Source organism: Medicago sativa, chromosome 7 (assembly GCF_051527215.1).
Source record: "Medicago sativa cultivar Bolivia chromosome 7, Bolivia_mono, whole genome shotgun sequence".
Taxonomy (NCBI): Eukaryota; Viridiplantae; Streptophyta; class Magnoliopsida; order Fabales; family Fabaceae; genus Medicago; species Medicago sativa.
This window is the reverse complement of record NC_140755.1, coordinates 59,658,824-59,686,031: the sequence shown is the minus strand read 5'-3', so window position 1 is coordinate 59,686,031 and position 27,208 is coordinate 59,658,824. Positions and strand designations below refer to the sequence as shown.

Below are 27,208 nucleotides of genomic sequence, written 5' to 3'. Positions count from 1 at the left end.
CACCAACATCTCATCCAATTCCATGGTTCTAACCTCAAAACTACATCCAATAATCGTCATATGGGTTATCTAAGGACTGTATACAATTTCTACATCAATTCAACAAGTTTTCATCATCTAATCATCAAATCTCTCTCAAAACCCTAATTCTCAAATTCCCACAAACTTTCCCCAACTTGTTAGATGCAATCTAATGATTTAACAACTTAATATTAATGCAAGATAGTCTCACCCTCACCTTAGATTAATTTCTGAATCAGCGGCAGCGTTCTTCTTTCCTAAGGTCTTCTCCTCTTCTCTTCTTTCTTGTTCTCCTCTTTTCCAAAAAGCGGTTTTCGGTAAACTCTTTCTAACCTAAGCTTCTCTATTTATAATACTAAATGCTCTTCCTAAATCTATTTTGGCCAACAACTTATTCTTCTTTCTATTCTAACCCCCTTCTTATTTCTCTTACACCTCAAAACTACTCTATTCCTCATAATCTTATTTATTTCTAAATTAAATATATCTCTCCCCCACTTAATAATAATAATACACCAATAACAAATATATCTCTAACAAATAACAAATATATTTCTACACCAAAAAACAAATATATCTATAACAAATAACAAATATATTTCTACACCAAATAACAATTATATTATGCTAGTAAATACCAACATATAACATAACAAAATATCACATAAATCATGTAAATCATACCAATCATATAAATATATTCTAAAACTAATTAAAATAATTAAATAAAAGGAGGGCGTTACATTTTTCGTGGATTATGATGATGTAATGCTAACCCTCCGTGGTCTGTGGTGGACCGCCTACCTTTCTGTATGGACGGGTAGACGGCGTGCAGGATGCTTAGTTGTTTGCTTGATGATGCCGAGGAGTGGAGTTCCTCTTTTATATGCAAGTGTCTAGATTAGGGCTCTGATCTAGGGTAGTTCTTGCATGTTGGTTTTTATTTTTGACTTTGTATTTTGGAGTTGTTGAGATATTCTGTTATTGAGATTTGGAGGATACAGTTGTATTTAGTTTGGAGATCCAGATATGTTTATGAATTATATGTTGTTCCGCTGCTATGTTGTGTAACATGATCTTTATGCATGTATGATTTGTGGTTTATTCGGAGACGTATCATCTATTTCTAGAATATGGTTGTATATTCGCGTGTTTTACCGCTTAATAGAAATAGGGTGTTACACAAACTCTATACAAACCCTAGTTTGATTTCTAAACCCTTGTTTCAGCCTCCTCTATCTCTCAAGGTTTACACTGATACAATGTCTATTCTTATAGTAAAAGAATCCTCAATAAAACTGGAACAAATCTAGGCTCGAAAATACGTTTCTGTTTTATTTTATGCTGTCAAAATCGGCCACCGTGCTCAGCAAATCGGCCACTGATTTTTACAGAACCAACAGACAAAAAAAACAGAGTCCAAAATCGGCCACCGTGCTCTGAAAATCGGCCACCGATTTTCTGCTACCAGAATTTCAATTTCTTCAATTTTGAGGCACTTTCACAACATTATGCCATTTTTATTGTATGTAAAGAATATATTATGCAACATTTTTCACAAGTCTTAAAAAAATTTGTCTTGCTGATTTGCATGATTTCTTCGTTATAGCTAGAGATATGTGAAGAATGTATATATTATGCCATTTTTATTGTATGTAAAGAATATATTATGCATTTTTCACAAGTCTTAAAATGTTTTGTCTTGCTGATTTGCATGATTTCTTCGTAAAACACCTTAGAATTGTTATGTTTCGAAAAACGTATAATTACATGACTTATATAGAAAACATTACAAAATGTCCCAAAATCATAGACAATTGCTCTAATACTGCTCTATTCTTGATGAAAAACTAAGTAAAAATATTGGAAGAATAATGTGTGATGACCTGTCATCAAATCACATGTTTAGGTTATTTTTTATCTGATGTGGGACTCTTTAACACACTCTCTCACGTCCAACACTATTGAGCTTGATGCGTGGATGGTGACTGCCCCGATAGAATAAATCGGATAATAGATGGCCCAATAAATCTTGAAGGAGCTAATAAGCTATTTTTCAGAAGCTATTCCAAGTAGCGTTTGAGCTTATAGCTTATAGCTTATCGTTTTTTCTTCCACTTTTACCCTTATTATTTTATTTGAATACCAGTTTTACCCTTATATTTAAATGACAATGTAATTATTATTATTTGGCAACGGCACAAGACGTCCCTTTAAATAAAATACTGTGGATGGTTAATATTTTTGTTTGTATGTACTTGGCTTAATTTAAAACATAAAGAAAGTTGATATTACGTCTACGTACTTATTTTTTATTTTTTATTTTTATTATTATCTAGCAACTGTGCTAATAGTAGGGGTGGACAGCGGACGGCTTCGGCCGGTTTTTGGGGCCAAAACCTCATTCCGCCGTAAACCGCGGGTGACAAAACCACCCCCAAACTCGTCCGTTTTGTTAGATCGGTTTAAACGGTTACGGTTTTATCGGTTCATTTGGTCGGATTTCGCGGGTTTAAAAGAAACCAAAAAAAAAAAAAATCTAAAACCCAGATTTTAAAGAAGAGAAGGAACATTCCCTCAAAAAAGAAGAGAAGGAACATCATCCATATACATAAAAACCAAACAAACTTTCATTCTCATACAGATCTGAAAATATGATAATGAATGGTGTCGTTTCTCATTTGAAGTGATCTCTAGAATATTGATGATGAAGTGTTTCTTCATGTGTTGTGCTTCAAGGAAGCTCTTGCAAAGAACAAGCCTTTTCATATTCATTGGAAAGAAAGATAAGATTTTTAAGGATTCTCAAATTAGTATGAAAAATGGGTAGATCTAAAACGTGAGAAGAAAAAAGGAATGGACAGAAAGAGAATGTAGATCTAGATCTAAAAAAATGGTAGTATAGTTGGTCTTTTTTACTAGTGATGCAGAGAGAAGGTATGCTCTAAGTCTAGAGAGACTAGTACAAAGACATGTGATAAGAAATGGGGTAGCGTGTATAATGTAGAGTGAGAAGAATAGGGAAGATAAAAATTAATTATTTAATGGCTAGTATACGGACGGGTTCGGTTGTTCAATGGGTTGGATTTTCAAGTCCGAACTCGACCGGACATACCCAGTCTAAACCGAACCAGTAGACCCAACGACCCGCCAAACCCGGTTTGAACCGCCCGTTTACCTTTTCATGCTCGCGGGCCGGCCGATTTTGGACGGGTCGGCCCATTATGTCCAGCCCTAGCTAATAGGACGTCCCTTACAAAATCATTACCAAAAAAATTATATAGGACGTCCCTTTAAATAAATTATTGTGCATGGCTAATATTTGTTTATGTGTACATGGCTGATATTTTTGTTTATATGTACATGACTTATTATCATGCTAGGTTTTGCTTTTAAAAATAAACTTTTATACTTTAAATTTTTATAAATTATAAAAACTAAAATCAATAAATTTAAAATAAAACTTTAACAAAAAAAATACTAATTTAATAATATATAAGATATGTAATAAATTAAAACAATTAACTTACTAATTGTCTTTTTATGTCATTTTACATTTATCAGCTATAGTTGAACCGCTAATTTTGTCAAACACTTCAATTAACTTATCAGACATAAGCTATCAACTAGCTATCCGATATAAGTTATCAGCTATCAGCTATCCGCTATTTTTACTAAACAAAGCCGAAGTGGCATGTGTTTTTCTTACGCTTTGACAAAAACACCCCTCATTAAGTGAGTTGTTGATATAGTTGTCGCGAAAATGATGTTCAAATATCATTTGTGTTTATTAAAGCAAAATAAAAATAAAAAATTGGGGTAGAAGGAGGAGGGTGACAACACTTCAATCGAAAAAGCCACTAGAACAGGATTGAAACAGAGAAATTTCATAACTAAAAAAACACTACTCGAGACGGTTCACAGAAAGTGAGTTGACTAATATAATATAGGGTCTTGCTAACAAGTGCCCTAAGGGCATTGTTTAAGGAACCCACAAAAAGAAATTATGTCTTGAAAATACAAGTCCAACACATGTTAAAGTCATAACCGTACAATTTTCAATGCAAAAGTTTCTACTTTTAGATGCTTAAACAATGCCTTTAGGGCACTTGTTAGCATTTTCCTATAATTTAAGGTAGAATAAATTCAATTCGAGACCGCTCAAACATTTGAACCTCCAAGTATTTGATTATGCGATTTTAGTCTCCATTCTTTCTTTTTTTGGAGCGATTTTCCCCTAAGTTTTTCTCATTCCTATTTTTCTTTATAGTTCATATCTTAAAAGTTAAATTTATGTTCAGATGACACAATTAATTGAAGTGGCATTTAACTCTTTAATATTAATGTGATTTTTTATTAAAATAAAACTGCAAATTATCGCTATTGCATGTGAACTTATTCAAAAATAGTCACATTGTTGTAATTTTACTTTTAATAAATAAAAAAAAGAAACTATAGTTAGTTTTAATAAAAAGTCACTATTGCAAAATATCACTAGTATGTCGTATGCTTCTTAAAAAAATAAAAAAATAAACTATATGTTGCATGGATTTGTTGCGTTGTCACGTATCCCAATGTCTAACATTCTCAATAATTGTTATCTCCACACTAGAAATGGCAAAATGGGTCCTTGTGAGCTTAGCTCACTTGGTAAAGGATATTGCATATTATATGCAGGGGTCGGGGTTCGAATCTCGAACACCTCACTTATTTATTAAGGTGAATTTTTCTAGCCGCTAAGCTACTTGACAAAAAAAATAAAAAAGAAATGGCAAAATGGGATAGTCTACCACTCATTGACATAAGAACTAGAGTTATATGGTTGAAAAATGCTATTATCACCACACTGAGGGATGACAAAAAAAGCACACTCTTTGCCACTCTCTTTCTCTAAGCACTAGTTTAAGGAGGTATTCTTCTATGGTCACAAGACCAAATCTATAGTGTTTGGACACACACATAAAAAGATCATCCTCAAAATATTCAATCATTATTTTATCAATTTCCTCTAAGAGCATACACACGGTCAAGTTTACACAACTACCAAATATACCAATTAGAAAAGATTGAGTAGACCATAAATCAGCCTACAAACAACCAAAATAGAAAGTTAACGAGTCCACTGATTCACAAACTATTGTAAACAATGGCCAGTACATAATACCAAATGGACTGAAAAAAATAAAAATAAGAATACAAAACAATTTTTAAAACCATGCTGCAATTAGTGTACCATTTGAGATCCATTGTCACCAAATACTCTTATTCCTTTACATAATTAGCTGGGCTGTGATGTCTATCAGTGCACCAAATAACCAGAATATAGGAACTTAACGCGTACTCTTTGTGATGCTCGTTTCATCCGTAACAAGTCTTGTGAAATTCTTAACAAGATAGGTGCATGTAAATTCACAGAACATAAACCAACATTAAAAGTAAGAGTCTTTAATGATGTAGAATTTGCAAGTATGAATTGTGTCAAACTCATTGCATGCTGAGAGCTACCACTAATCTCTCTAATAGAGATATTCACCGTCTCAAGTTTAGGGCAACAACTACTGCATTCTAACTCGTCTAGATGGTCCGACACTTGTGAGGTATCAACGTCGTCAATCTGCAAGTGTAAAAGTTCAAGAGTCAAAATACAACAATAAGAAACAAAGTAAGAAGCATAGGTATTATTCATGTTTACCTGTATAACAAGTTCAACCAAGCTAGGAGCACTTTTAAGTACACTAACGATATACAAAAGTTCTCCTCTTTCATTAAAATGCAAGCCACCAAATTTAAGATACTTTATGGAGCTGAATGAGCTATTTACCAGCTTGAGAGGAATGATATCTGCATACGGGATGATCTATGCATACAATACAACAAAACTATGAGATATCAACACTTACAAGTGAAAAGTTACACAACACTATAAATATTCAATTTATAGTGATGTTGTTTTCTAACCTTGTTAGTACAGTAAAGTGAACCAATAGTAAGCCTTTGAATTTTTTTTGGCAAACTTTTAATCAAACCAGATACCCAATCTTCAAAAGCCACGATTCTAAGAACAATCAGATTCTTTGCTTTCTTGAGACAAATTGACTTCATATCTTCGTCAAAATCTAGCTTCAAGACTTTGAGAGTAGGAGTGGAAAAATCAAAATATTCAAAACCATTACAGCCTTGAATTTTGAGCTTTTTAAGCAACGGACAACTAGAAATAAGACTCTTAAGTGCACCAGGCTCGAATGTAACAAACCATAAACGAAGAATAAGCAATCTTTTAAAGAAATCAGGTGGAACTGGAAAGTTAAACATATTGAGTGATTCATTCGTGATCTTGTAATCGCAGAGAGAACTTGCACAAAAAGTAAACTTATTTATCGGCCTTTTGTGTTGCATAAAAACATCCGTTATAATTTTAGAAGTTCCAGGCCAAGGGTCATCGAGATCCTCATCCTCGTACTCAAGAAAAAAGTCTTCGTCAAACCAAATCTTTGGGGCTTTAGTCCACATATACCTCCACTTTTTTGACAAAACACTAGTTCTAACTAGGTCTTTGATGGCCAAGTGTGCTAGGATGCGGTCAATGACATTGCATGGTAAGTCACTAATTCGATCAATGGGATCATCTCGATTGAAAAGAGTCATAAGGGAACTACAAAGACAAATTCAAGCAAGCATAAGTGTAAATACTTAGAATCATAAGCTACAAAGATTTGATGCACTAGTGATGTTTTAGAAATTTGAAGATCAAGTGGAGTTTCCAAACAAATTTTTTTTAGAAGTATCAATACAAAAGATTTTAGTTTAGCGTTCTAGTAATAATAATAAGTAAAGGATTTCATGAAGTGGTCTTACCGTTGAGAATGGTTTTTGGTGACGGCGTGTGAGAGATTCTTTACCTCCATGTTTGTTGAAATGTTTAGTTCAGACTACTTCTACCTATCCTCATCTTTTATATATAAGAGACAAAATGGAATTGGGTTTATCTATCCACACCCCCTTATTTAAGAGCTATTCTTCCATGGTCACAAGACCACATAAATAGTCTTTGGACACACTCACATGAAGATATTATCTTTAAAATATTTAATTATTTTGTTATCAATTTTCTTTTCATCATTAAAAAAATATTTGTTTATGTGTGTGTGACCAAACACTATTTGTTTGGTCTCGTGACCATATTAGAATTTCTCCTTATTTAAGTATTGCGTCCAATTTCATAAATTGCAAAAAAAAAAAAAAACAGCAAAATTAAAAATGTGGGAACCAAAATAAAATAAAACTAACATAGTAAGGGGAATAAAACTTCTGTTAAACCTTTAAGTTATTATTGGTTGCAGATACCATCACTAAATTTCTGAGAGCATTCAAATTTTAGATAAAGTTATGGTATTTGATGTTTATTGATGTCAAATAAGAAAAGTGCACTTTTATTTACTTTTCTGTCCATTAGGGGTTCTTGCATCATTAACAGGTACATTTAGAAGCTTACCACGATATATCAACATATTAGTTTTTTTTTTTTTTTGAGGGAATATATCAACATATTAGTGATAATTTATTTTTTTGAAGGAACATGTTAGTGATAATTTAATTCCTTGCCATTTTAAGTAAAATATATAAATCCATAATAGTAACAATGAACAATGCATTGTTTATGTCATATTGTTTGATGTGCATTGAGAGTCTAAAACTATGATGAGCTCGTTAATGCTTGTTATAATATTTGGTTTACTTGTTCAAAAAAAAATATCTGATTTACTTTCTTTTTTTCTACAAAATATTTGATTTACTTGAATGCTCTTTGAATAATACTAGTAGGTACATGGAATCTTATTAAAAAGTAGATCTGTTTGCATGGAATGACACCTTTGTTCAAGTTCTGTTTGTTTAATTGCTAGATTGCCATGAATTTAACTCTGTCTTGATTTATTTTTATGTCTTTTGGGCGGTTATTAGAGCACATATAGAGGATGTCAATATAAATTGTTTGTCTTAGATATAAAGAATGTTAATATATAAAATTTTTGTCTTAGAACTTGTGCAATTAATCATTATTTAAACATTCAATGGTTGGTAACATGTGTGTTAGGATGACCTTTGCTTTTGCACAAAGTCTACCTACTAGTTGTAAGAGTATTAACCAATCCCACATAATCAGCACCTAATTATTAACAAAACAATGATGATATGATTCGAAAGGCAATTTGTAGGATTTGTAAGGGTGTTGTATCTCTTCAAATGAAAGAAATGGAGAGACAAATAAATGGAGAGGATCTTGATGCGTAATTTCATCATTACTTCTTCTTCTTTTCTTTCATTCAAAAAAGGTTTTGTTCTTAATTTTTGTTTTATTGGTAAAATTGGTAACTAAAAAGGGTCTAGGTTCGATTCGTTTTTTTTTTTTCTGTCAAAAGGTTAGAGTCTTTTTAGTTAAAGTTCACATCGAATAAGTGATAGACTAGCAATATGCTTATAAGTGGGAGCAATTCTCACCTCATAAATCGGTTTTGTAATGATGAGTTAGGCCCCAATTTCAACATGGTAGCAGAGCCTATCAATCGGGTCACCCACCATAATTTATATACACGCACCAAACCTAATAGTGTTAGGCGTGAGAGGGTGTATTGGAAAAATCCAAATCACACATCGGATAGGATAGATATGATTCTTGATAAGAGTTTATAAAGAAATAGCAATCCTACTTTAAATGTATAATTTACTAATGGCTTAAATGTATAATTTTCATAAAACCTTACCTTAACGAGTGTCTCTGGAACATTCTTTAATTAAAGATGTATTGAAGGCACTCATTAGCATTTTCCATATCTAAAATCTCACACTATGTATCACAAATCTTAAGTCATTAACCCATATTGTTAAATCGTGCTAAATATTTTATTCCTAATACTCTCTCCATCCAAAATTATAAGTCGGTTTAGCTATTTCACACATATTAAAAGATGTAATTAATTTTGTATGAAAAGGAGATATTATGAGTTGTTTTACAAATTTGTCCTTAATAAATGGTATAGTATGACAAAGATAAATTAAAGAACGAAAAAAAGAGAAAGTAATAAATAGTTAAGGATATAATAAGAAAAGTAACATTAATGTTACATTAGAATTGTAAAGTGACTTATAATTTAGGATAATTTTTTTTTCCTGAAGCTTTGGAATAGAGAGAGTACTATTGAATGATGTGCATTAAAAGTCCGAAACTATGATCTGCTCGTTAATGCTTGTTATAATATTTGGTTTAGTTGAATGCTCTTTGAATGATATTGTGAAGGTGAGAAAAACACAAGAAGGGGGGTTGAATTGTGTTTTGAAAAATTCTTCGTTTCTCTAAAAACTGAACACACTGGTCAGAAGCTAAATGAAACAGCTTCTGAAGTGATAATCAAAATCTAATTGCAGCGGAATAAAACAGAGAGAGAAGAAGAACGACACAAAGCAATTATACTGGTTCCTTCCACAAACCGGAAGTAGTCCAGTCCCCCTTGCACTTCCAAGGAGATTTCACTAAGAGTAATATCTGATTACAATTGCTCAAGCACACAAGCAAGAGACTTCCTTTGCTCAAGCACACAAGCAAGAGACTTCCTATGCTCAAGAACACAATCAAGAGACTTCCTGCTCAAGCACAATTGCAAGAGACTTCTAGCTAAACAAAATTACACAGAAAATTGTTTAAGGTTGAACAATTGATATACAATCAGAGGTGCTCACAATACAAATCAGATACAGACTCAATGACTTAAGAATTTCTAAGATATGAATTGATACACAGAAATTCTAAGTGAATGCAGAACAATTTCAGCAGAGGTTCGGCACTTGTAAAAATGTTGAGAGTCTGTTGTTCAGCATTACCAAGTCTCTAAGTCTTCACTCCTTTATATAGAGGTGTGAAAGAGACGTTGTGAAATTGCCAGCACATCAAAGAGTCGTTGTTGAAGCTTGATCTTTCACCTTTGATCTTTTGCCTGATTTGGTTGTTGTCCTATGAAGAACCAATTTGAAATCCATTCCTTATCCAAAGGAACATATATGCAGGCGAAACCGTATTCTGGAGCTGTTTTCTTGTCTTGTAGCGTGGACACAAAACAGAGTAGAGGAGAAGGTGGTTGTACAGTTCGTACAAAGTACAATGTCAACGCTTTCATCCAAAATTGCAAGCACATGCCTTCAAACACCTTTGAAATGACCGTTGCAACATTCCACTAATCTTTTGTTGTGTTTTCGAATCCAATAGATAGCTTTTGCAGTGATGATTCTTCAATCCTTGAATCTTTGCAAATACAGTTGATCTTCAGCTTCTGGTGAAATGGCTTCTGATAAGGCAGCTTCTGATAATGCAGCTTCTGATGATGCAGCTTCTGATGATGTAGCTTCTGATGAAATGGCTTCTGGACCTCTTGTCTTCAGTAGCCCTAATCTTCAGGAGCACTATTCTTCCTTCAGAAGTGGCTTTACTTCAGGAGCGCTTTTTCTCTTCAGTAGCACGTTGCCTTCAGAAGCGTCCAAGCTTCAATTTTGTTGTTTCCTTTGCTCTTTATTTGCTCATTCATAACCAATAAATGATGTAACTTTTTAACTATGGTCCTGTACACTTGAACAAATATTAGCTAGTCCAATTTACAATTTTTAATACCTTGTTATCATCAAAACTCCTTAAGGTTCATTGTTAAACACATTTTGTTCAAACAATCTCCCCCTTTTTGATGATGACAAACAATAGTATTTAAAATTGATCAATTGTTGTTAATCTAATTAACAAGTTGACTTTGGGGTTCTGAGGTTTGTAAGCTCAGAATCTGAGGTTTGTAAGCTCAAACTCCCCCTGAGTCTGATAGTCTTTATGGTGAGGTTTGTAAGCTCCCCCTAAGTTCTATCCAGGTTAATTAAATTCATTTTACGCACAATAAAATTGTCAGAGCTTAATAAATTGAATCATTGAAAGAATTAACTTATAGATAAGAAGAATGGTTCAATTAATTTTATTTGAAATTTGATACTCCTTCTTTCGTTCATAGCTTATACCCTTAAGGTAAAAAAAAAAATGATAGAAGTTTTTCATAATAATTTTCAAATATCATTAATGGGGCTCAGAGCCTTTAAATACTTTAACATATACTCCCCCTTTTGTCATTATCAAAAAAATTGAAATAAAAGAAAATAAGCATAAGAGACAAAAAGATGTGAGAAAAACTCAAACATGAAGAGAGTATAATAAGTAAATAACTAGACTATCCAGGCAATCAGAATCAGAATCAGTTAAGCAATCAGAACCATTAAGCATTCAGAAGCATTGAAAAATAACACAAGACAATTTCAGAAGCAAAGACTAAGAACTTAAAACAAACAACAAACAAAAGAAAACACTAAGGTGTGCAACTAAGGGTTGGTTTGTTGTTGTTTCTTCATCTTCTCCATTTCTTCAATTTTCTTCTGCAACTGTTCTTCAAGAAATTGTTGCCTCTGGAGAAGAGCATGTTCCCTTTCTCTAGCCTCTTGCTGCTGCCTTGCCATCTGTTGCCTCAGAAGCTTAAACATCCTTGCTTCTCTGGTCAAGTAGTTCATTTCTGAGAAGAACGGCTTGTTTGCCAGGAGCAGTGTAGGACTTCCAACTCTGAGACTTTGCTTCAGATGCTCCATTAACTTTCTGACAGAAGTTTCCTTGATCCTGATGCACTTAGCTCTTACATCTTCTATAAACTCAGCAGCTCTGTTCTGAAGTGATGCCCAGGAGTCTTCATATGCATTAGTGAGATCAATTATCCTTCTTTGATCCACCAGATCATGCATTTGAGAAAGAATAGTGAGTAGCTCAGCATTAATATATCCAGATTCCAGGATGTTTGGGGGTGGTTGTTCTAGTGTTTCAAGGTCAGAATCACAAATTTCAAGATCTTGAACAGGGCTAGAAACTGGAATGGTGATGTGTTGAATTGGGGTTGAGGTTGATGGCTGATCAAAAGCAATGGTTACGGTAGTGGTTGAGTCTTGGACATTGACTTGAGAATTGTCAATATCCATGGGAGTTGGTTTTGGTGAAAGTTCTAGTTGTTGATTAAGTTGAAGGTCAGTTTCAGTTTAAGTTGGTGGTTGTTGAGGTGAAGTTGATGTTTGATTGTTGAGTTGAGGGTCAATGGTTGCTACTGGTGGTTGTGGTTGTGGGGGTGATGTGGGTTTGTGTGGTTCAGGTGTTTGATGATGGGGGCTTTCTGAAATAACTTTATCAGAAGCAGCTGCTTCTGGAGTTGTCTCAGAGGCTTTTTCTGAGGTTGGTTTGTCTTTGGGTAGCTCACCTGAGTAGTGGAGAGCAAGATTGTCTAAAACAGAAGTGTCTTTTGTTGGTTCAGGTGGGGGTGGTGAGGAGGATGAGATGGGGGTAGAGGTAACTGGAATCTGAATTACCTTGACTGAAGAGCCAGCTACTGAAGTTCCAACTTTCTTCAGCGCTTGAACGGCCACTTCCTTGACTTCTACAGATTTATCCTTGAAGAACTCATCACAATGATCAAGGCGTGAGGCTTTAAGCCTTTCATCTCTATCCCTTCTCTTCTGAGCTTCCTTTTTCTGCAGTTCAGCTAGCATCTGAGCAGCTTCTTCATCAGCCTTCTTCTTCATGTCATCAGTGACTTCCATCATTGGAGTGAAGATTGGCCCAGATGCTTTCTTCTCGTGCTCTATTGTCGTTATCCCATCAAGAGCTTTACTCAGATGCTTCTGGGTTATGATGGGTTCTGATATGCCTTTATTTCTTTTTACGGGAATAGAGGCAGCACCAACTTTTTGCCTCTTTCCTTTATCCTTTGCAGCATCAGATTCTGAAGCATCAACTTCTGGAGCTCTAAGATTCTCATTCTGATCCATATGTCTTTGCTCTTCATTATCAGCACCAGCAAATTCTTTCAAGGCTTTTGCTTCTCGCCAATTTGCTAGGTAATCATCAGAACGTTCCTTAGCCATCCTCTTCATGGCTGGAGTCACTTCAACCATGGAACTTTTCATGTCAAGAGGAGCTTTCTTCCTTTTCAGCTTTGGCTCAGCCTCTTCTTCCTCTAGCTCATCCAGAGCTTCCTCCAACCTTTCTTTATGGAAAACAGTCTCAGTTTTCCCTCTCTTCCTTTTAGCAACCTTTTGTTGCTTCCCCTTTTCAGTAGCAGTTGCTGATGCAGTAGTTCCCTTGATTTTCTTTCCTTTACCAGGAGCAACTTCCTCCTGAGGGCTAGCATCTTCTTCCAGGACGTACTCAGCTACTGATTTGGCTAAGATTTCAGGATTGCTTTCCTTAAAGATGGAAGGAAAGTCCCTGATAATCTCAGTCTCTTCTGTGGTCATCTCCAACCACTTTTCATCTTGAGGGGCTTCCTTGATAAACTTCATAGAGAATAAACTCCTGCTACTGATAGTCCTTTCAGCAGTAGAAACTTCGAAGCATTTATCAGAAGCATCCCTCGTCTTTCTCAAGAAATCCAGCACTCTTTCTTGATAAAAGATCTCAGATAGCAATCTCCCACAGGGCACTTGTTTCCTTCCTCTGACAGTGCTTTCATTGGTAGCCCAACAGAGATAATCCATGACATATCTGGGGAAATTAATCTTCTCAAGCATGGCCATGAAGTAGATTGCCAGTTTCTGTTGGTGATTTGGTTGATCAGACCCTCCTGCTCTTAGAAAGAAGCAATCAGTGCAGAATTTCACCAACATCCTGTTGTGAATCTCCATTTCTGCAGGCTTGCCCTTTGAGTCTCCATCCAGAAGCAAGTTGTAGTAGCTTTTCAGCAAAACATCTTCCGTCTTTACTATCTCTTGGAACCTGCCTACAGCATCCACTCTGCAAGCTTTAGCTATAACATCCTCAGTGATGGTTATAGGAATGCCCATCACTTCAAACCTTATTTCTAAGCTATCAAAAGAAGTGGGATTCATATCCACCGGCGTCTTCCCTTTCTTTGACCCGGTTTGTTTACCTACGACCTTCGCAGGTTTTTCATTGTACACCTCAGCTCTTAACCAAAAGTCCTTGACCAAGTTCACATACGTTGGCCCATTTAGCATCTTGAAGTACTCAGATAGCTTCTGAGTATTTACCAAACCATCCATGTTCACTTTGTACTTTTTAAGTGACGCGAAATCCACAGGAGATTCTATTTGGACAATCAAGGATTCCCATGGAATATCCATAGTCTTCTCTTTGTAAACATACCCAGATTCTGATGCGCCTTGCATGGTTGATGTAGATCCTGATACTTTTGAGCTTGATGATGTCATTTGATGATGATTGAGGAAGATTTGAAGAAGATGAAGATTTTAGGGTTCTAGGGTTGAGAGAATGCGCTTACTTCGCAATAACAGGTTTGAGAGCAAATGTGTTTGTTGTGAGTGAGTAGTGTGTGAATTGACAAAGTGTTAAGAGTAAAACGATTGCAATTCAAAAGAGAAAAACAAACATAACATTAATGACTAATTGGGGGCGCGTGAAAATACTTTCAAAGCTAGTGAATCATCATTGCCCTTTTAAGTTATACACCAATACAGATAGGCCATGTCATAAACTCTCAGAGTAACTACCAAGTTAGTGGGCCAGAAGTTACCATAAAAAGTAACTCCCACCGTTTCCACTAACTCTACTATTCAGAAGCATAAAATCCAGCTTCTGGACTTCAGATGCTGATGTCATCATCAGAAGCGAGTTTTCCTCAGAACCTCAGTAAAGAGCTTCTGATGGACTACTGCTTCCGAACTGACTTCAGAACCTAAAATCCGATTCAGGAGCAAGCAAACTTTAATCAGACACGTAGTGCATGTTCAAATTTTTCTTTATAAAATCAAATCTTTCAACAGTTAAAGGTTTAGTAAATATATCAGCCCATTGATTCTCAGTATCAATGAATTGTATATCTAAAATTCCATTTTGAACATAATCTTTGATAAAATGGTGTTTGATTTCAATGTGCTTAGCTCTTGAATGCAAAATTGGATTTTTAGACAAACAAATAGCAGCAGTATTATCACAATAAATGGGAATACTGTTAGCAATTATCTGATAGTCTTCCAACTGATGTTTCATCCAAAGTAGTTGTGTGCAATAACTTGCAGCTGAAATGTATTCTGCTTCTGCTGTAGACATAGCAATAGTTGTTTGTCTTTTGCTAGCCCAGGATATAAGATTATCTCCCAGAAATTGACAATTGTCACTGGTTGACTTTCTTTCAATCCTATCACCAGCATAATCAGAATCACAGAATCCAATTAGCTTATAATCTAAGGATTTCCTATAGAGGAGTCCAAGATTAGTTGTTCCCTTCAAATACCTGAAGATTCTCTTGACAGCAGTCATATGAGATTCTCTAGGATCTGATTGGAATCTTGCACACAAGCATACACTGAATAAAATATCTGGCCTAGATGCAGTGAGGTATAACAAAGAACCAATCATACCTCTGTACAGCTTCTGATCTACTTTAGCTCATTCATCTTCTTTGCTTAAGGTGCACGTAGGATGCATTGGAGTGTTCATCACTTTACAATCTTCAAGCTTGAACTTCTTCAGAAGCTCCTTTGTATACTTTGATTGATGAACATAGACTCCATCTTTGCATTGGTTGATTTGAGTGCCAAGGAAGAACTTCAGCTCTCCCATCATGCTCATTTCAAATTCATCCTGCATCAACTTAGAGAATTCCTTGCAAAGAGATGCATTAGTAGAACCAAATATTATATCATCAACATATATTTGCACAACAAGAATATCTTTCCCAAGGGTCCTTCTGAAGAGTGTTGTATCAACCTGTCCTCTTTTAAAATCATTTTTGATTAAGAAATTACTTAGTCTATCATACCAAGCTCTGGGAGCTTGTTTCAAGCCATATAGTGATTTCTTCAGTTTAAAAACATGGTCAGGATATTTAATATCCTCAAATCCAGGAGGTTGCTTAACATACACTTCTTCTTCAATGACACCATTAAGAAAAGCACTCTTGACATCCATCTGATATAATATTATGCCATGATTAACTGCATAAGACAGAAGTAACCTGATTGCTTCCAATCTTGCAACTGGAGCAAATGTTTCAGTGTAATCAATGCCTTCTTGTTGACTATACCCTTGTGCAACAAGTCTGGCTTTGTTTCTCGTTACTTCTCCTTGCTCATTCAACTTGTTTCTGAATACCCATTTTGTTCCAATAATGTTCTTGTGCTGAGGTTTGGGTACCAGATCCCACACATCATTTCTTTGAAATTGATTCAACTCTCCTTGCATAGCTAAGATCCATCCATCATCTGAAAGTGCTTCATCAACTGTTGTAGGTTCAATCATTGAGATCATTCCAATCATTGATTCTTCTTGTCTAAAGTAAGATCTTGTTCTTCTTGGACTATCTTTGTTTCCAATGATTAGCTCCTCAGGATGTGAAGACTTGTGCTTGAATGTGTTTCTGGGAGGATATGCCTGATGTGAGCCATCTTGTGCTTCATCAGAAGCAGTTTCATCTTGCGCTTCTGATGTGGGTTCAGCTTCTGGACTTTCTTCAGATTCAGCTATCTGATCAGGTTCTGGAGTAGCTTCAGGAACCTGTATCTCTGCAAAACTTTCACCTTGCTTTGAAGTTTTATCTTCAAGCTCTTTGTCATCAAATTTAACGTGCATAGATTCTTCAACACAGAGTGTTTCTGAATTGTACACTCTGTATGCATTTGACCTTTCAGAGTAACCTACAAAGATTCCTCTTTGGGCCTTGGCATCAAATTTCTTTAGGTAGAGCTTGTTATTCAGAATGTAACATGTACATCCAAATTGATGAAAGTAAGAGATATTGGGTTTTCTTCCTATAAAGAGTTCATATGATGTTTTCTCCAAAATAGGTCTAATATAGATCCTGTTTTGAACATAACATGTTGTATTCACTGCTTCTGCCCAAAAATGTTTTGGTAAATCGTTTTCATGAATCATGGTTCTGGCCATTTCTTGTAAAGTTCTATTCTTTCTCTCTACAACCCCATTTTGTTGTGGAGTTCTAGGAGAAGAGAATTCATGGACAATTTCATGTTTTTCACAAAAAGCTTCAAATGGCTCATTTTCAAATTCTCCACCATGATCACTTCTGACTTTCAAAATTTTTGATTCTTTTTCAGATTGAATTTGAGTGCAGAAACTACTAAATACATCACAAGCAACATCTTTACTCTTTATGAATTTTACCCAAGTCCATCTGCTGTAATCATCAACAATGACTAATCCATATTTACTTCCATATAAGGATGCAGTACTAACTGGTCCAAACAAATCAATATGAGTAGTTCTAAGGGTCTGGAGGTTGAAACAATGTCTTTGGTTTTAAAAGATGATTTCACAATTTTCCCTCTCTTACATGCACTACATAGTGCATCTGAATGATAGTCAATGTCTGGTAGGCCTTTGACAAGTTGTAACTTACTAAGCTTAGAGATTAATCTCCAGTTAGCATGTCCCAACCTTCTGTGCCACATCCACTTCTTATCATTCACTGATAGAAGGCAAAATACCTTCTGATCAGTCAGTTCAGAAAAATTGATTTTGTAGACATTGTCAACTCTCTTTCCCTTGAACACAATGGATTTGTCTTCCTTGTTGATTACTGTACAGTTGGTTTTCTCAAAAAGCACATCATAACCATTATCACAAAATTGACTAATGCTCAAAAGGTTATGTTCAAGACCGTCTACCAACCATACATTATTAATTGAGGTAGAGGAATTACCAATAGTTCCTGTACCTATGATCTTGCCTGACTGGTTGCCTCCAAACTTCACATTTCCTCCCTCTTTCATTGTTAGGCTGAGGAACATGGACTTCTCTCCTGTCATGTGTCTTGAGCAACCGCTGTCTAGGTACCATGATCTTTGCTTTGGCACTGCTCTTAGACATACCTGCATCATTGACATTTTTAGATTTAGGTACCCATTGTTATATGGGTCCTGGAAGGTTAGTACTTAAGGCTTTACTCTTCACTTCTTGTACCTTGTGATGTGAGTTGGGTTGCTTCTGATTAACCATCACCTTAGGTTTTGGTACTTCAGAAGCAGTAACTGTCTTCTTCTGAAACTTAGACTTCAGAACCTCAGATTTTGGTTTCACCAGACTCTGAGGAATAGGTTCTGATCTTTTCAGGATCCTAACCTTTTGAAGTCTTGGAATCAGATTTTATCATAGCCTTTAACTTAGAGTTCTTTGGCTTTGAAGTAATCTTAGCCTTAGAACTAGAAGCTTCAGGTTCTGATTGAACAACAGTTTCCAACTCAGCACCTTTTGGTACGAAGAAGGTTTTCAGACCTTCCTTGATGCATTCACAACAAGATTTTAGATTGGTTTTCTCAAGTTTCACTTCTGGAAAACCAATTCCTCTGCCATTGTTCTTGTAAATGCTATAAATCATAGAATCCACTCTGCTTCTGTCAATGCCAGATATAATAAAATCTTCAAGAGCAATTTCATGGTTACTTAAAGGTTTTTCATTACACTTTTCTTGTAGCTTCTGACATAAAAACCTGAGCTGATCTTCATACGTTTTACACATGAAGTCAAAGCCCCTAAGTCCTTGTTCAGAAGCTTTCAGATCCAATAGAGTTGATTTTTGCTGTTGTACCAGATCAGCATATTTTTCTTTTAAATCCTTCAACTCATTGGTTCTTACTTCAAAATGTAAAAGAAGTTCTTTAAGTGACTCAACAAGTTCATTTCTGAGAATTTTGGAATATACCTCGTTTTCATCTTCTGAGTCTGAATCTGATCCAGCTTCTGAAGTTGCTGTTGCTACCAACCCAACAGCTACCTTTGGATCTTCATCAGCTTCCTCTTTATCAGATCCAGATTCACTTTCCAAATCATCCCAGGTTGCCATTAAACTCTGCTTAATCTGCTTCTTGTATTTGCTTGGTTTGAAAGTTGATTTCTTTGACTTGTCCTTTGATTTCTCTTTCTGAAGATCAGGGCATTCAGCAATGAAGTGTCCAGGCTTCTTACAGTTGAAGCATCCCTTCTGATCTTCTTTCCTTGAGCTTCTGGAGTTTCCCTTTCTGGCTTGAAACTTTCTGTTCTTCTTGGCCAGATACTGAAGTCTGCTTGAGAGCATAGCCATCTCAGCAGGATCTGGTTCAGAATCTGAACTTGATTGTTCTTCTTCTTCAGATTCAACCACTTTGAGAGCTTTTGATGACTTGCCTTTGGATGGAAGAGCTATTGATTTACTCTTCTTAGTAGACTCATGTTCATTAAGACTTAACTCATGAACTTTGAGAGAACTAACAAGATCTTCGACACTTAAAGTGTTTAAATCTTTAGCTTCCTCAATGGCAGTCACCTTTGGTCTCCATCTGGCAGGCAAGCTTCTGAGTATCTTACTCACATGGTCAGAAGCAACATAACTCTTCTTCAGGATTTGTAGCCCAGAGACTAAGGTTTGAAACCTTGAGTACATCTCCTCAATGGTTTCATCATCCTTCATCTTGAATAGCTCATACTGATGTAAGGGCAACAGAGCCTTTGCTTCTTTGACCTTCTTGCTGCCTTCGTAGTTTGAACAGAGAGAAGCAAACATAGCTTTAGCAGTAGATTTGTCACTCATCTTCATGTACTCTATTTTAGGAATAGCAGTGACAAGAGCTCCTCTGATAATATGATGCTTCTTGTAGAGTTTCTTCAGCTCAGGAGTATGTTTCTTTCTATCCACAGCAGCTCCTTCTTCATCAAGAACTAAGTCACCAACACCATCTTCTAGTATATCCCATAGTTCTTCATCTAAGCTCATGATATAACTATAGAAGTTGGTTTTCCACCAAGAAAATTCTTCAGCATCTCCATTGAACTTTGGAACTTTTCCAACACTGGATCTTTTACTCTCACTATAATCATGTGAGGTATTATTATAGCTAGTTTGACCAGGTCCAGGAGGAGGAGTAGACATGTTTTTCTCAGATCTTTGACTGTTGCACGGTTAAGTGTTACACAACAGACCAAGGCTCTAGATACCAATTGAAGGTGAGAAAAACACAAGAAGGGGGGTTGAATTGTGTTTTGAAAAATTCTTCGTTTCTCTAAAAACTGAACACACTGGTCAGAAGCTAAGTGAGACAGCTTCTGAAGTGATAATCAGAATCTAATTGCAGCGGAATAAAACAGAGAGAGAGAGAGAAGAAGAACGACACAAAGCAATTATACTGGTTCCTTCCACAAACCGGAAGTAGTCCAGTCCCCCTTGCACTTCCAAGGAGATTTCACTAAGAGTAATATCTGATTACAATTGCTCAAGCACACAAGCAAGAGACTTCCTTTGCTCAAGCACACAAGCAAGAGACTTCCTATGCTCAAGAACACAATCAAGAGACTTTCTGCTCAAGCACAACTACAAGAGACTTCTAGCTAAACAAAATTACATAGAAAATTGTTTAAGGTTGAACACTTGATATACAATCAGAGGTGCTCACAATACAAATCAGATACAGACTCAATGCAGAGAAATTCTAAGTGAATGCAGAATAATTTCAGCAGAGGTTTGGCACTTGTAAAAATGTTGAGAGTCTGTTGTTCAGCATTACCAAATCTCTAAGTCTTCACTCCTTTATATAGAGGTGTGAAAGAGACGTTGTGAAATTGACAGCACATCAAAGAGTCGTTGTTGAAGCTTGATCTTTCACCTTTGATCTTTTGCCTGATTTGGTTGTTGTCCTATGAAGAACCAATTTGAAATCCATTCCTTATCCAAAGGAACATATATGCAGGCGAAACCGTATTCTGGAGCTGTTTTCTTGTCTTGTAGCGTGGACACAAAACAGAGTAGTGGAGAAGGTGGTTGTACAGTTCGTACAAAGTACAATGTCAACGCTTTCATCCAAAATTGCAAGCACATGCCTTCAAACACCTTTGAAATGACCGTTGCAACATTCCACTAATCTTTTGTTGTGTTTTCGAATCCAATAGACAACTTTTGCAGTGATGATTCTTCAATCCTTGAATCTTTGCAAATACAGTTGATCTTCAGCTTCTGGTGAAATGGCTTCTGATGAGGCAGCTTCTGATAATGCAGCTTCTGATGATGCAGCTTCTGATGATGTAGCTTCTGATGAAATGGATTCTGGACCTCTTGTCTTCAGTGGCACTAATCTTCAGGAGCACTATTCTTCCTTCAGAAGTGGCTTTACTTCAGGAGCGCTTTTTCTCTTCAGTAGCACGTTGCCTTCAGAAGCGTCCAAGCTTCAATTTTGTTGTTTCCTTTGCTCTTTATTTGCTCATTCAGAACCAATAAATGATGTAACTTTTTAACTATGGTCCTGTACACTTGAACAAATATTAGCTAGTCCAATTTACAATTTTTAATACCTTGTTATCATCAAAACTCCTTAAGGTTCATTGTTAAACACATTTTGTTCCAACATACTGTATGTACATGGAATCTTATTAAAAATTAGATTTTTTTTTACAAAAATAAACGATATTCATTCATTTAAATTGATAGAGTACATCGATACAATACAAATCCAAAGTCGCTAAAAACAAAAAGGATGAATCTGCGAACAAACTCACAACACCCATGTTAATAGCATAAAACGGCAAAGTACATATGCCTACAAATACGACTGTAATCATGTCTCCGGAATACTCTTGTCTCCGGATCTGCAACGTTGATGACGTCAAAGTCATTGATCGGATCTGCACTTGCTCAAAGATAATCTTTCAACCAGAATCAAATAAACACCGCACTATGACGGGAAATCAAAAACACATCGTACGAAGATGGAAAATCAAAACAAACAGAGTCGTACAAAGACGACGAAATCAGATAAACAAACGAAAGAAGACTGAAAATATGTGAAAATCACTTATTTAATTAGAAACAAAGGAAAAACAATTCTAATGGGTGATTCAAGGTTAAAATTGACCCTAAATCACCCCTCTTTGATAGACAAGAAGAAGAAAGGGGTGACGACTAAGGTTTGAGAAGGAGAGAAGGGAGAGAGGGAAATAGAGAGAATTTTTCAATTTTTTATAGGGAGAAAAATTAGATTTGTTTGCTTGGAATGACACATTTATTAATTAAAAGATAGTTAAAATAATATTAAAGTTTCATTGTATTGTAAAGCAACATATAATTTAAAACCAATATTTTTGTCAAAGTGACTTATAATTTAAGAAAACGAATACTATTGAATGATGTGCATTGAAAATCCGAAACTATGATATGCTCGTTAATGCTTGTTATAATATTTGGTTTACTTAAAAGCTCTTTGAATAATACTAGTAGGTACATGCAATTTTATCCCCGTGAGCTTAGCTCAGTTCGTAGGGATAATGCATATTTTATGCAGGGGCAGAGGTTCGAACCTCGGACACCCCACTTCTCCATATTTAATATGTGTGAGCTCTAGCCACTAGGCTACTTGACAAACAAAAAAAAGTTTGCATTGACACCTTTGTGCAAGTTACCTTTGTTTACTTGTTAAATTGTCATGAATTTATCTTTGTCTTGAATTGTTATTATGTCCTTTGGGCCGTTGTTAGAGAACATATAAAGGAAGTCTATGTAAATTTTTTGTCTTAGAACTTGTGCAATTAGTTAATTTTTTAAACATTCAATAGATGTTAACATGTGTTAGCATGACCTTTGCTTTTGCACAAAGTCCACCTAGTAGTTGTAGGAGTATTAACCAAATCCCACTAAGTTGTTTTATAAAATTGTTTTTAATAAATTGTAAGAAAAATACTCCCTCGGGTCCTATTTACAAGAGACATTTGAGTCAACAAAATTGGATGTATCTGGACCAATTTTTTAACTAGATACATTAACTTTTGTTGACCAAAATTTCTCTTATAAATAGGACCGGAGGGAGTATAAGTTAAAGAATTGAAAGAAGAAAGAGTAATAAATAGTTAAGGATATAATAAAAAAAATTATATTAATATTTCATCGGTATTATAAAATGACTTATAATTTAAGACAGAAAGTAATATCGAATGATGTTCATTGAAAGTCAGAAACTATGATATGCTCCTCAATGTTTGTTATAATATTTGGTTTACTTGAATGCTCTTTGAATAATACTAGTAGGTACATAGAATCTTATAACAAAAAAAAATTGTTTGCATGGAATGACACATTTGTACAAGTTCTGTTTGTTTACTTGCTAGATTGCCATGAATTTAATTTTGTCTTGATTTGCCTTATGACTTTTGGACGTTATTAGAGCACATATAAAGGAAGTCAGTGTACAATTCTGTCTTAGAACTTGTGTAATTAATTTGTTTAAACATTCAATAGTTTTTTTTTTTTTTTTGAAAGATAAACATTCAATAGTTCTTAACATGTGCTTTATTTTGTGACAAATGTTGTTAACATGTGATAGCATGACCTTTGCTTTTGCACAAAGTCTACCTACTAGTTGTAGGAGTACTAACCAATGCACAAAATCAGCATCTAAACTACTCCCTCCGTTTCAAAATATAAGTAAATTCACTTTTTAGGTTCATTCATTTAATGATGTATGTGGTTCATAATATAGACCACATACATCATTAAATGAATGAACCTAAAAAGTGAATTTTGCTTATATTTTGAAACGGATGGAGTAATTACTAACAAAACAACGATGCTATGATTCTAAATGCAATTTGTAGGATTTGTAAGTGCGGCAGCTGCACGAGCTCTTCCCGTGTGCCATAAATGACCTACGAATAGGAAGAATCCTAGAACAAAATGAAAAGTAGTTAATCAACTTTTAGGAGAAACGTAATTAACTGCATTAATCTTTGTAACTACGCCACCCACGGATTTTAAAGAACCTGAAGGAGCATGAGTTATATATTCTGCATAACGTTCTTGCGTATGTATGGATATCTAATTTCATATAGGATACTTACTTTTATTTATTTTTCATTTGAAAAATGGTTTGGTTCTTAATTTTTGTTTTGTTGGTAAAATTGGTAATTAAAAAGGGTATACATTCAAGTCTTTTTTTGTTAAAGAGTCTCACATCGGATAAAAGATAAATTGACAATGTGTTTATAGACAAGGACAATCCTAATCTCACAAGTCGGTTTTGTAAGGATGAGTTAAACTCTATTACCTAATAAAGATGCTAATTTATCTCATTTATAGTAGAGAAGTCTGTTAGTTCTTATGCTAATTTATCTCATTTATAGTAGAGAAGTTTGTTAGTTCTTACCTAGTTATTAGTTTTACATCAGTTACAGTACGTCAATAGTTTTATAACTTTGTATATAAATCAATAGCAACTCTCTATGTAAATCAGATTTTTACACAACAATAAAATGAGAATTACATCTCAATTCCTCTTTCTCTGATAATCAATAAACTCCAATTTCAACATTTTTAAAATGAGAATTACATCTCAATTCCTCTTTCTCTGATAATCAAGAAACTCCAATTTCAACATTTTTAATGCATTTAGAAAGAGATAAATGTAAATATATTTATATGTGCTCTTTGAGTTATAATGTTTTCTCCGCATTAGAATTAAGCATCTTCCTCTCACCATGTATATTTGATGTCAAACAAAAAAAAGGCCCCTCTCCTTCCTTAAATATAAAATCATAATGGTCTAAATCACAGAAATTAAAAAATTTAGTTGATAAATATAAAATAAAATAAACAATTATTTTTAATAATTAATTAGTTGTTTTCAGTTAAAATAATAAAATAAATTTGCCAACAAAAATGATAATATACAAAGAGATTGCCATGATCAGTAAGCAATTAAAATTAAGAGAGAAGTTATTGAAGGTGAATAAAACACAAGAAGGGGGGTTGAATTGTGTTTTTGGAAAATTCTTCGTTTCTCTTTAAAAACTGAACACACTGGTCAGAAGCTAAGTGAAACAACTTCTGAAGTGATAAACAGAATCTGAACGCAGCGGAATAAAACAGAGAGAGAGAGAGAGAGAGAAGAAGAACGACACAAAGCAATTATACAGGTTCCTTCCACAAACCGGAAGTAGTCATGTCCCCCTTACACTTCCAAGGAGAGTTCACTAAAATGTAATGTCTGATTACAAATGCTCAAGCACACAGCAAGAGACTTCCTTTGCTCAAGCACACTTCGCAAGAGTTTTCCAATGCTTAAGAACACAATCAAGAGACTTCTATGCTCAAGCAGAACTGCAAGAGACTTCTAGGCAAACAAAATTGCACAGAAAATTGTTTAAGGTTGAACATTTGATATAGAATCAGAAGTGCTCACAATACAAATTAGATACAGACTCTAAGACTTAAGAATTTCTAAGATGAGACTTTGAGAAACAAAAATTCTAAGTGAATGCAGAACAATTTCAGCAGAGGTTTGGCACTTGTAAAAATGTAGTTGAGTCGTATATGTTGCATTGCCAAAACTCTAAGTCCTCACTCCTTTATATAGAGGTGTGAAAGAGACGTTGTGAAATTGCCAGCACATCAAAGAGTCGTTGTTGAAGCTTGATCTTTCATCAATGATCTTTTGCCTGATTTGGTTGTTGTCCTATGAAGAACCAATTTGAAATCCATTCCCATTGTGAAGGAACATCTTTGCAGGCATAGCTGTTATTCTGGAGCTGTTTCTTGTCCTGTAGCGTAGACACAAAACAGAGTAGTGGAGAAGGTGGTTGTACAGTTCGTACATAATACAATGTCAACGCTTTTTGAAGATAAGCTTCCCATGCCTTCAAATCTTCACCAAAATGACCGTTGCAACCATCCACTAGTCTTCTGCAGTGTTTTCGAATCCAATAGACAACTTTTGAAGTGTTGATCCTTGAATCTTCAGCTTGTGGTGATAATCAGCTTCTGATGAGCTTCAGCTTCTGATGAGGTCGCTTCTGAACTATCTGTTTCTGACGTTCTTCGGCTTCTGATGACTTCCAGCTTCTGATGATTTTCAGCTTCTGATGACTTTCAGCTTCTGATGATTTTCAGCTTCTGATGACATCATCATTCTTCAGGAGCACTTTTGTCTTCAGATGAACTTTTGCTTTCAGATGCACTTCTCTTCATACGCTTCTCTTCAGATGCTTTCAAGCTTCCTTTTCTTGATTCCTTAGCTCTCTTTTTGTTCTTCAGAACCTTTATATGATGTAAATTTTTAACTATGGTCCTGTACACTTGAACAAATATTACCTAGTCCAATTTATAATTTTTAATACCTTGTTATCATCAAAACTCCTCAAGGTTCATTGTTAAACACATTTTGTTCCAACAATCTCCCCCTTTTTGATGATGACAAACAATAGTATTTAAAATTGATCAATTGTTGTTAATCTAATTAACGAGTTGACTTTGGGGTTCTGAGGTTTGTAAGCTCAGAGTCTGAGGTTTGTAAGCTCTAACTCCCCCTGAGTCTGATAGTCTTTAAGGTGAGGTTTGTAAGCTCCCCCTAAGTTCTATCCAGGTTAATTAAATTCATTGAGCGCGCAATAATATCAGAGCTTTAAAAATAATTAATTGAGAAGTAGATTATAGATAAGAAGAATGGTTCAATTAATTTTATTTGAAATTTGATACTCCTTCTTTCGTTCATAGCTTATACCTTTCAGGTAAAAATGATAGAAGTTTTTCAAAAATAATTTTCAAATATCATTAATGGGGCTCAGAGCCTTTAAATACTATCACATATACTCCCCCTTTTGTCATTAGCAAAAAGAAATTAACCATTAAGACAAAAAGATATTGAGAAAAACTCAAACATGAAGAGAGTATAAATATAATCAGAACCTATAATCTTAAAAAAAATATAATCAGAGCACAAATAATAGAGTGAATCAGAGCAATGTATATCTATATATATATATATATATATATATATAAACAAAATATCAAAGCAATATGAATCAGAACCAACTAAGCAATTCAATATCATTCAGAAACAGTAAGAAATTCAAAGCATGAGATGTTCAGAAGCAAAAACTAAAACAACTAAAACAAACAACAAAGATAAACACTAGGGTGTGCAACTAAGGTTTGGTTTGTTGTTGTTTTTGCATCATGTTCATCATCTTCTCCATTTGTTCAGCTTGCATCTTTACCAGATCTTCAAGAGCTTGTTGCTTCTGAAGAAGAGCATTTTCCCTTGCCTTAGATTCCTCCTGTTGCCATGCTAGTTTCTGCTTCAGCAGCTTGAACATTCTTGCTTCCCTTGTCACATAGTCTGCTTCTGAGTA

At 34.9% G+C, this 27,208-nt stretch overlaps 1 protein-coding gene across 1 annotated transcript; it reads right to left on the bottom strand.

Annotated features, from left to right (window-relative positions):
* Positions 1-4,989: 4,989 nt before the first annotated feature.
* Positions 4,990-7,027, bottom strand: LOC146907254 (F-box/FBD/LRR-repeat protein At1g13570-like). The gene is made up of 4 exons (XM_085727152.1): positions 6,877-7,027; positions 5,980-6,673; positions 5,714-5,878; positions 4,990-5,635 (listed from the first exon to the last, which is right to left on the bottom strand). The coding sequence occupies exons 1-4, from the start codon at positions 6,924-6,926 to the stop codon at positions 5,321-5,323; spliced, it is 1,224 nt and encodes a 407-aa protein (XP_085583278.1). The 5' UTR covers positions 6,927-7,027; the 3' UTR covers positions 4,990-5,320.
* Between the last annotated feature and the right edge of the window lie 20,181 nt (positions 7,028-27,208).

What these genes read in the sequence shown, in the direction of transcription:
- LOC146907254 (XM_085727152.1), bottom strand. Translation starts at nt 6,926, where the DNA reads ATGGAGGTAAAGAATCTCTCACACGCCGTCACCAAAAACCATTCTCAA. An exon ending in ACCAAAAACCATTCTCAACG is followed by an intron (nt 6,674 to 6,876) that starts GTAAGACCACTT and finishes TTGTCTTTGTAG; the next exon opens with TTCCCTTATGACTCTTTTCA. An exon ending in TGGTTGAACTTGTTATACAG is followed by an intron (nt 5,636 to 5,713) that starts GTAAACATGAAT and finishes TTACACTTGCAG; the next exon opens with ATTGACGACGTTGATACCTC.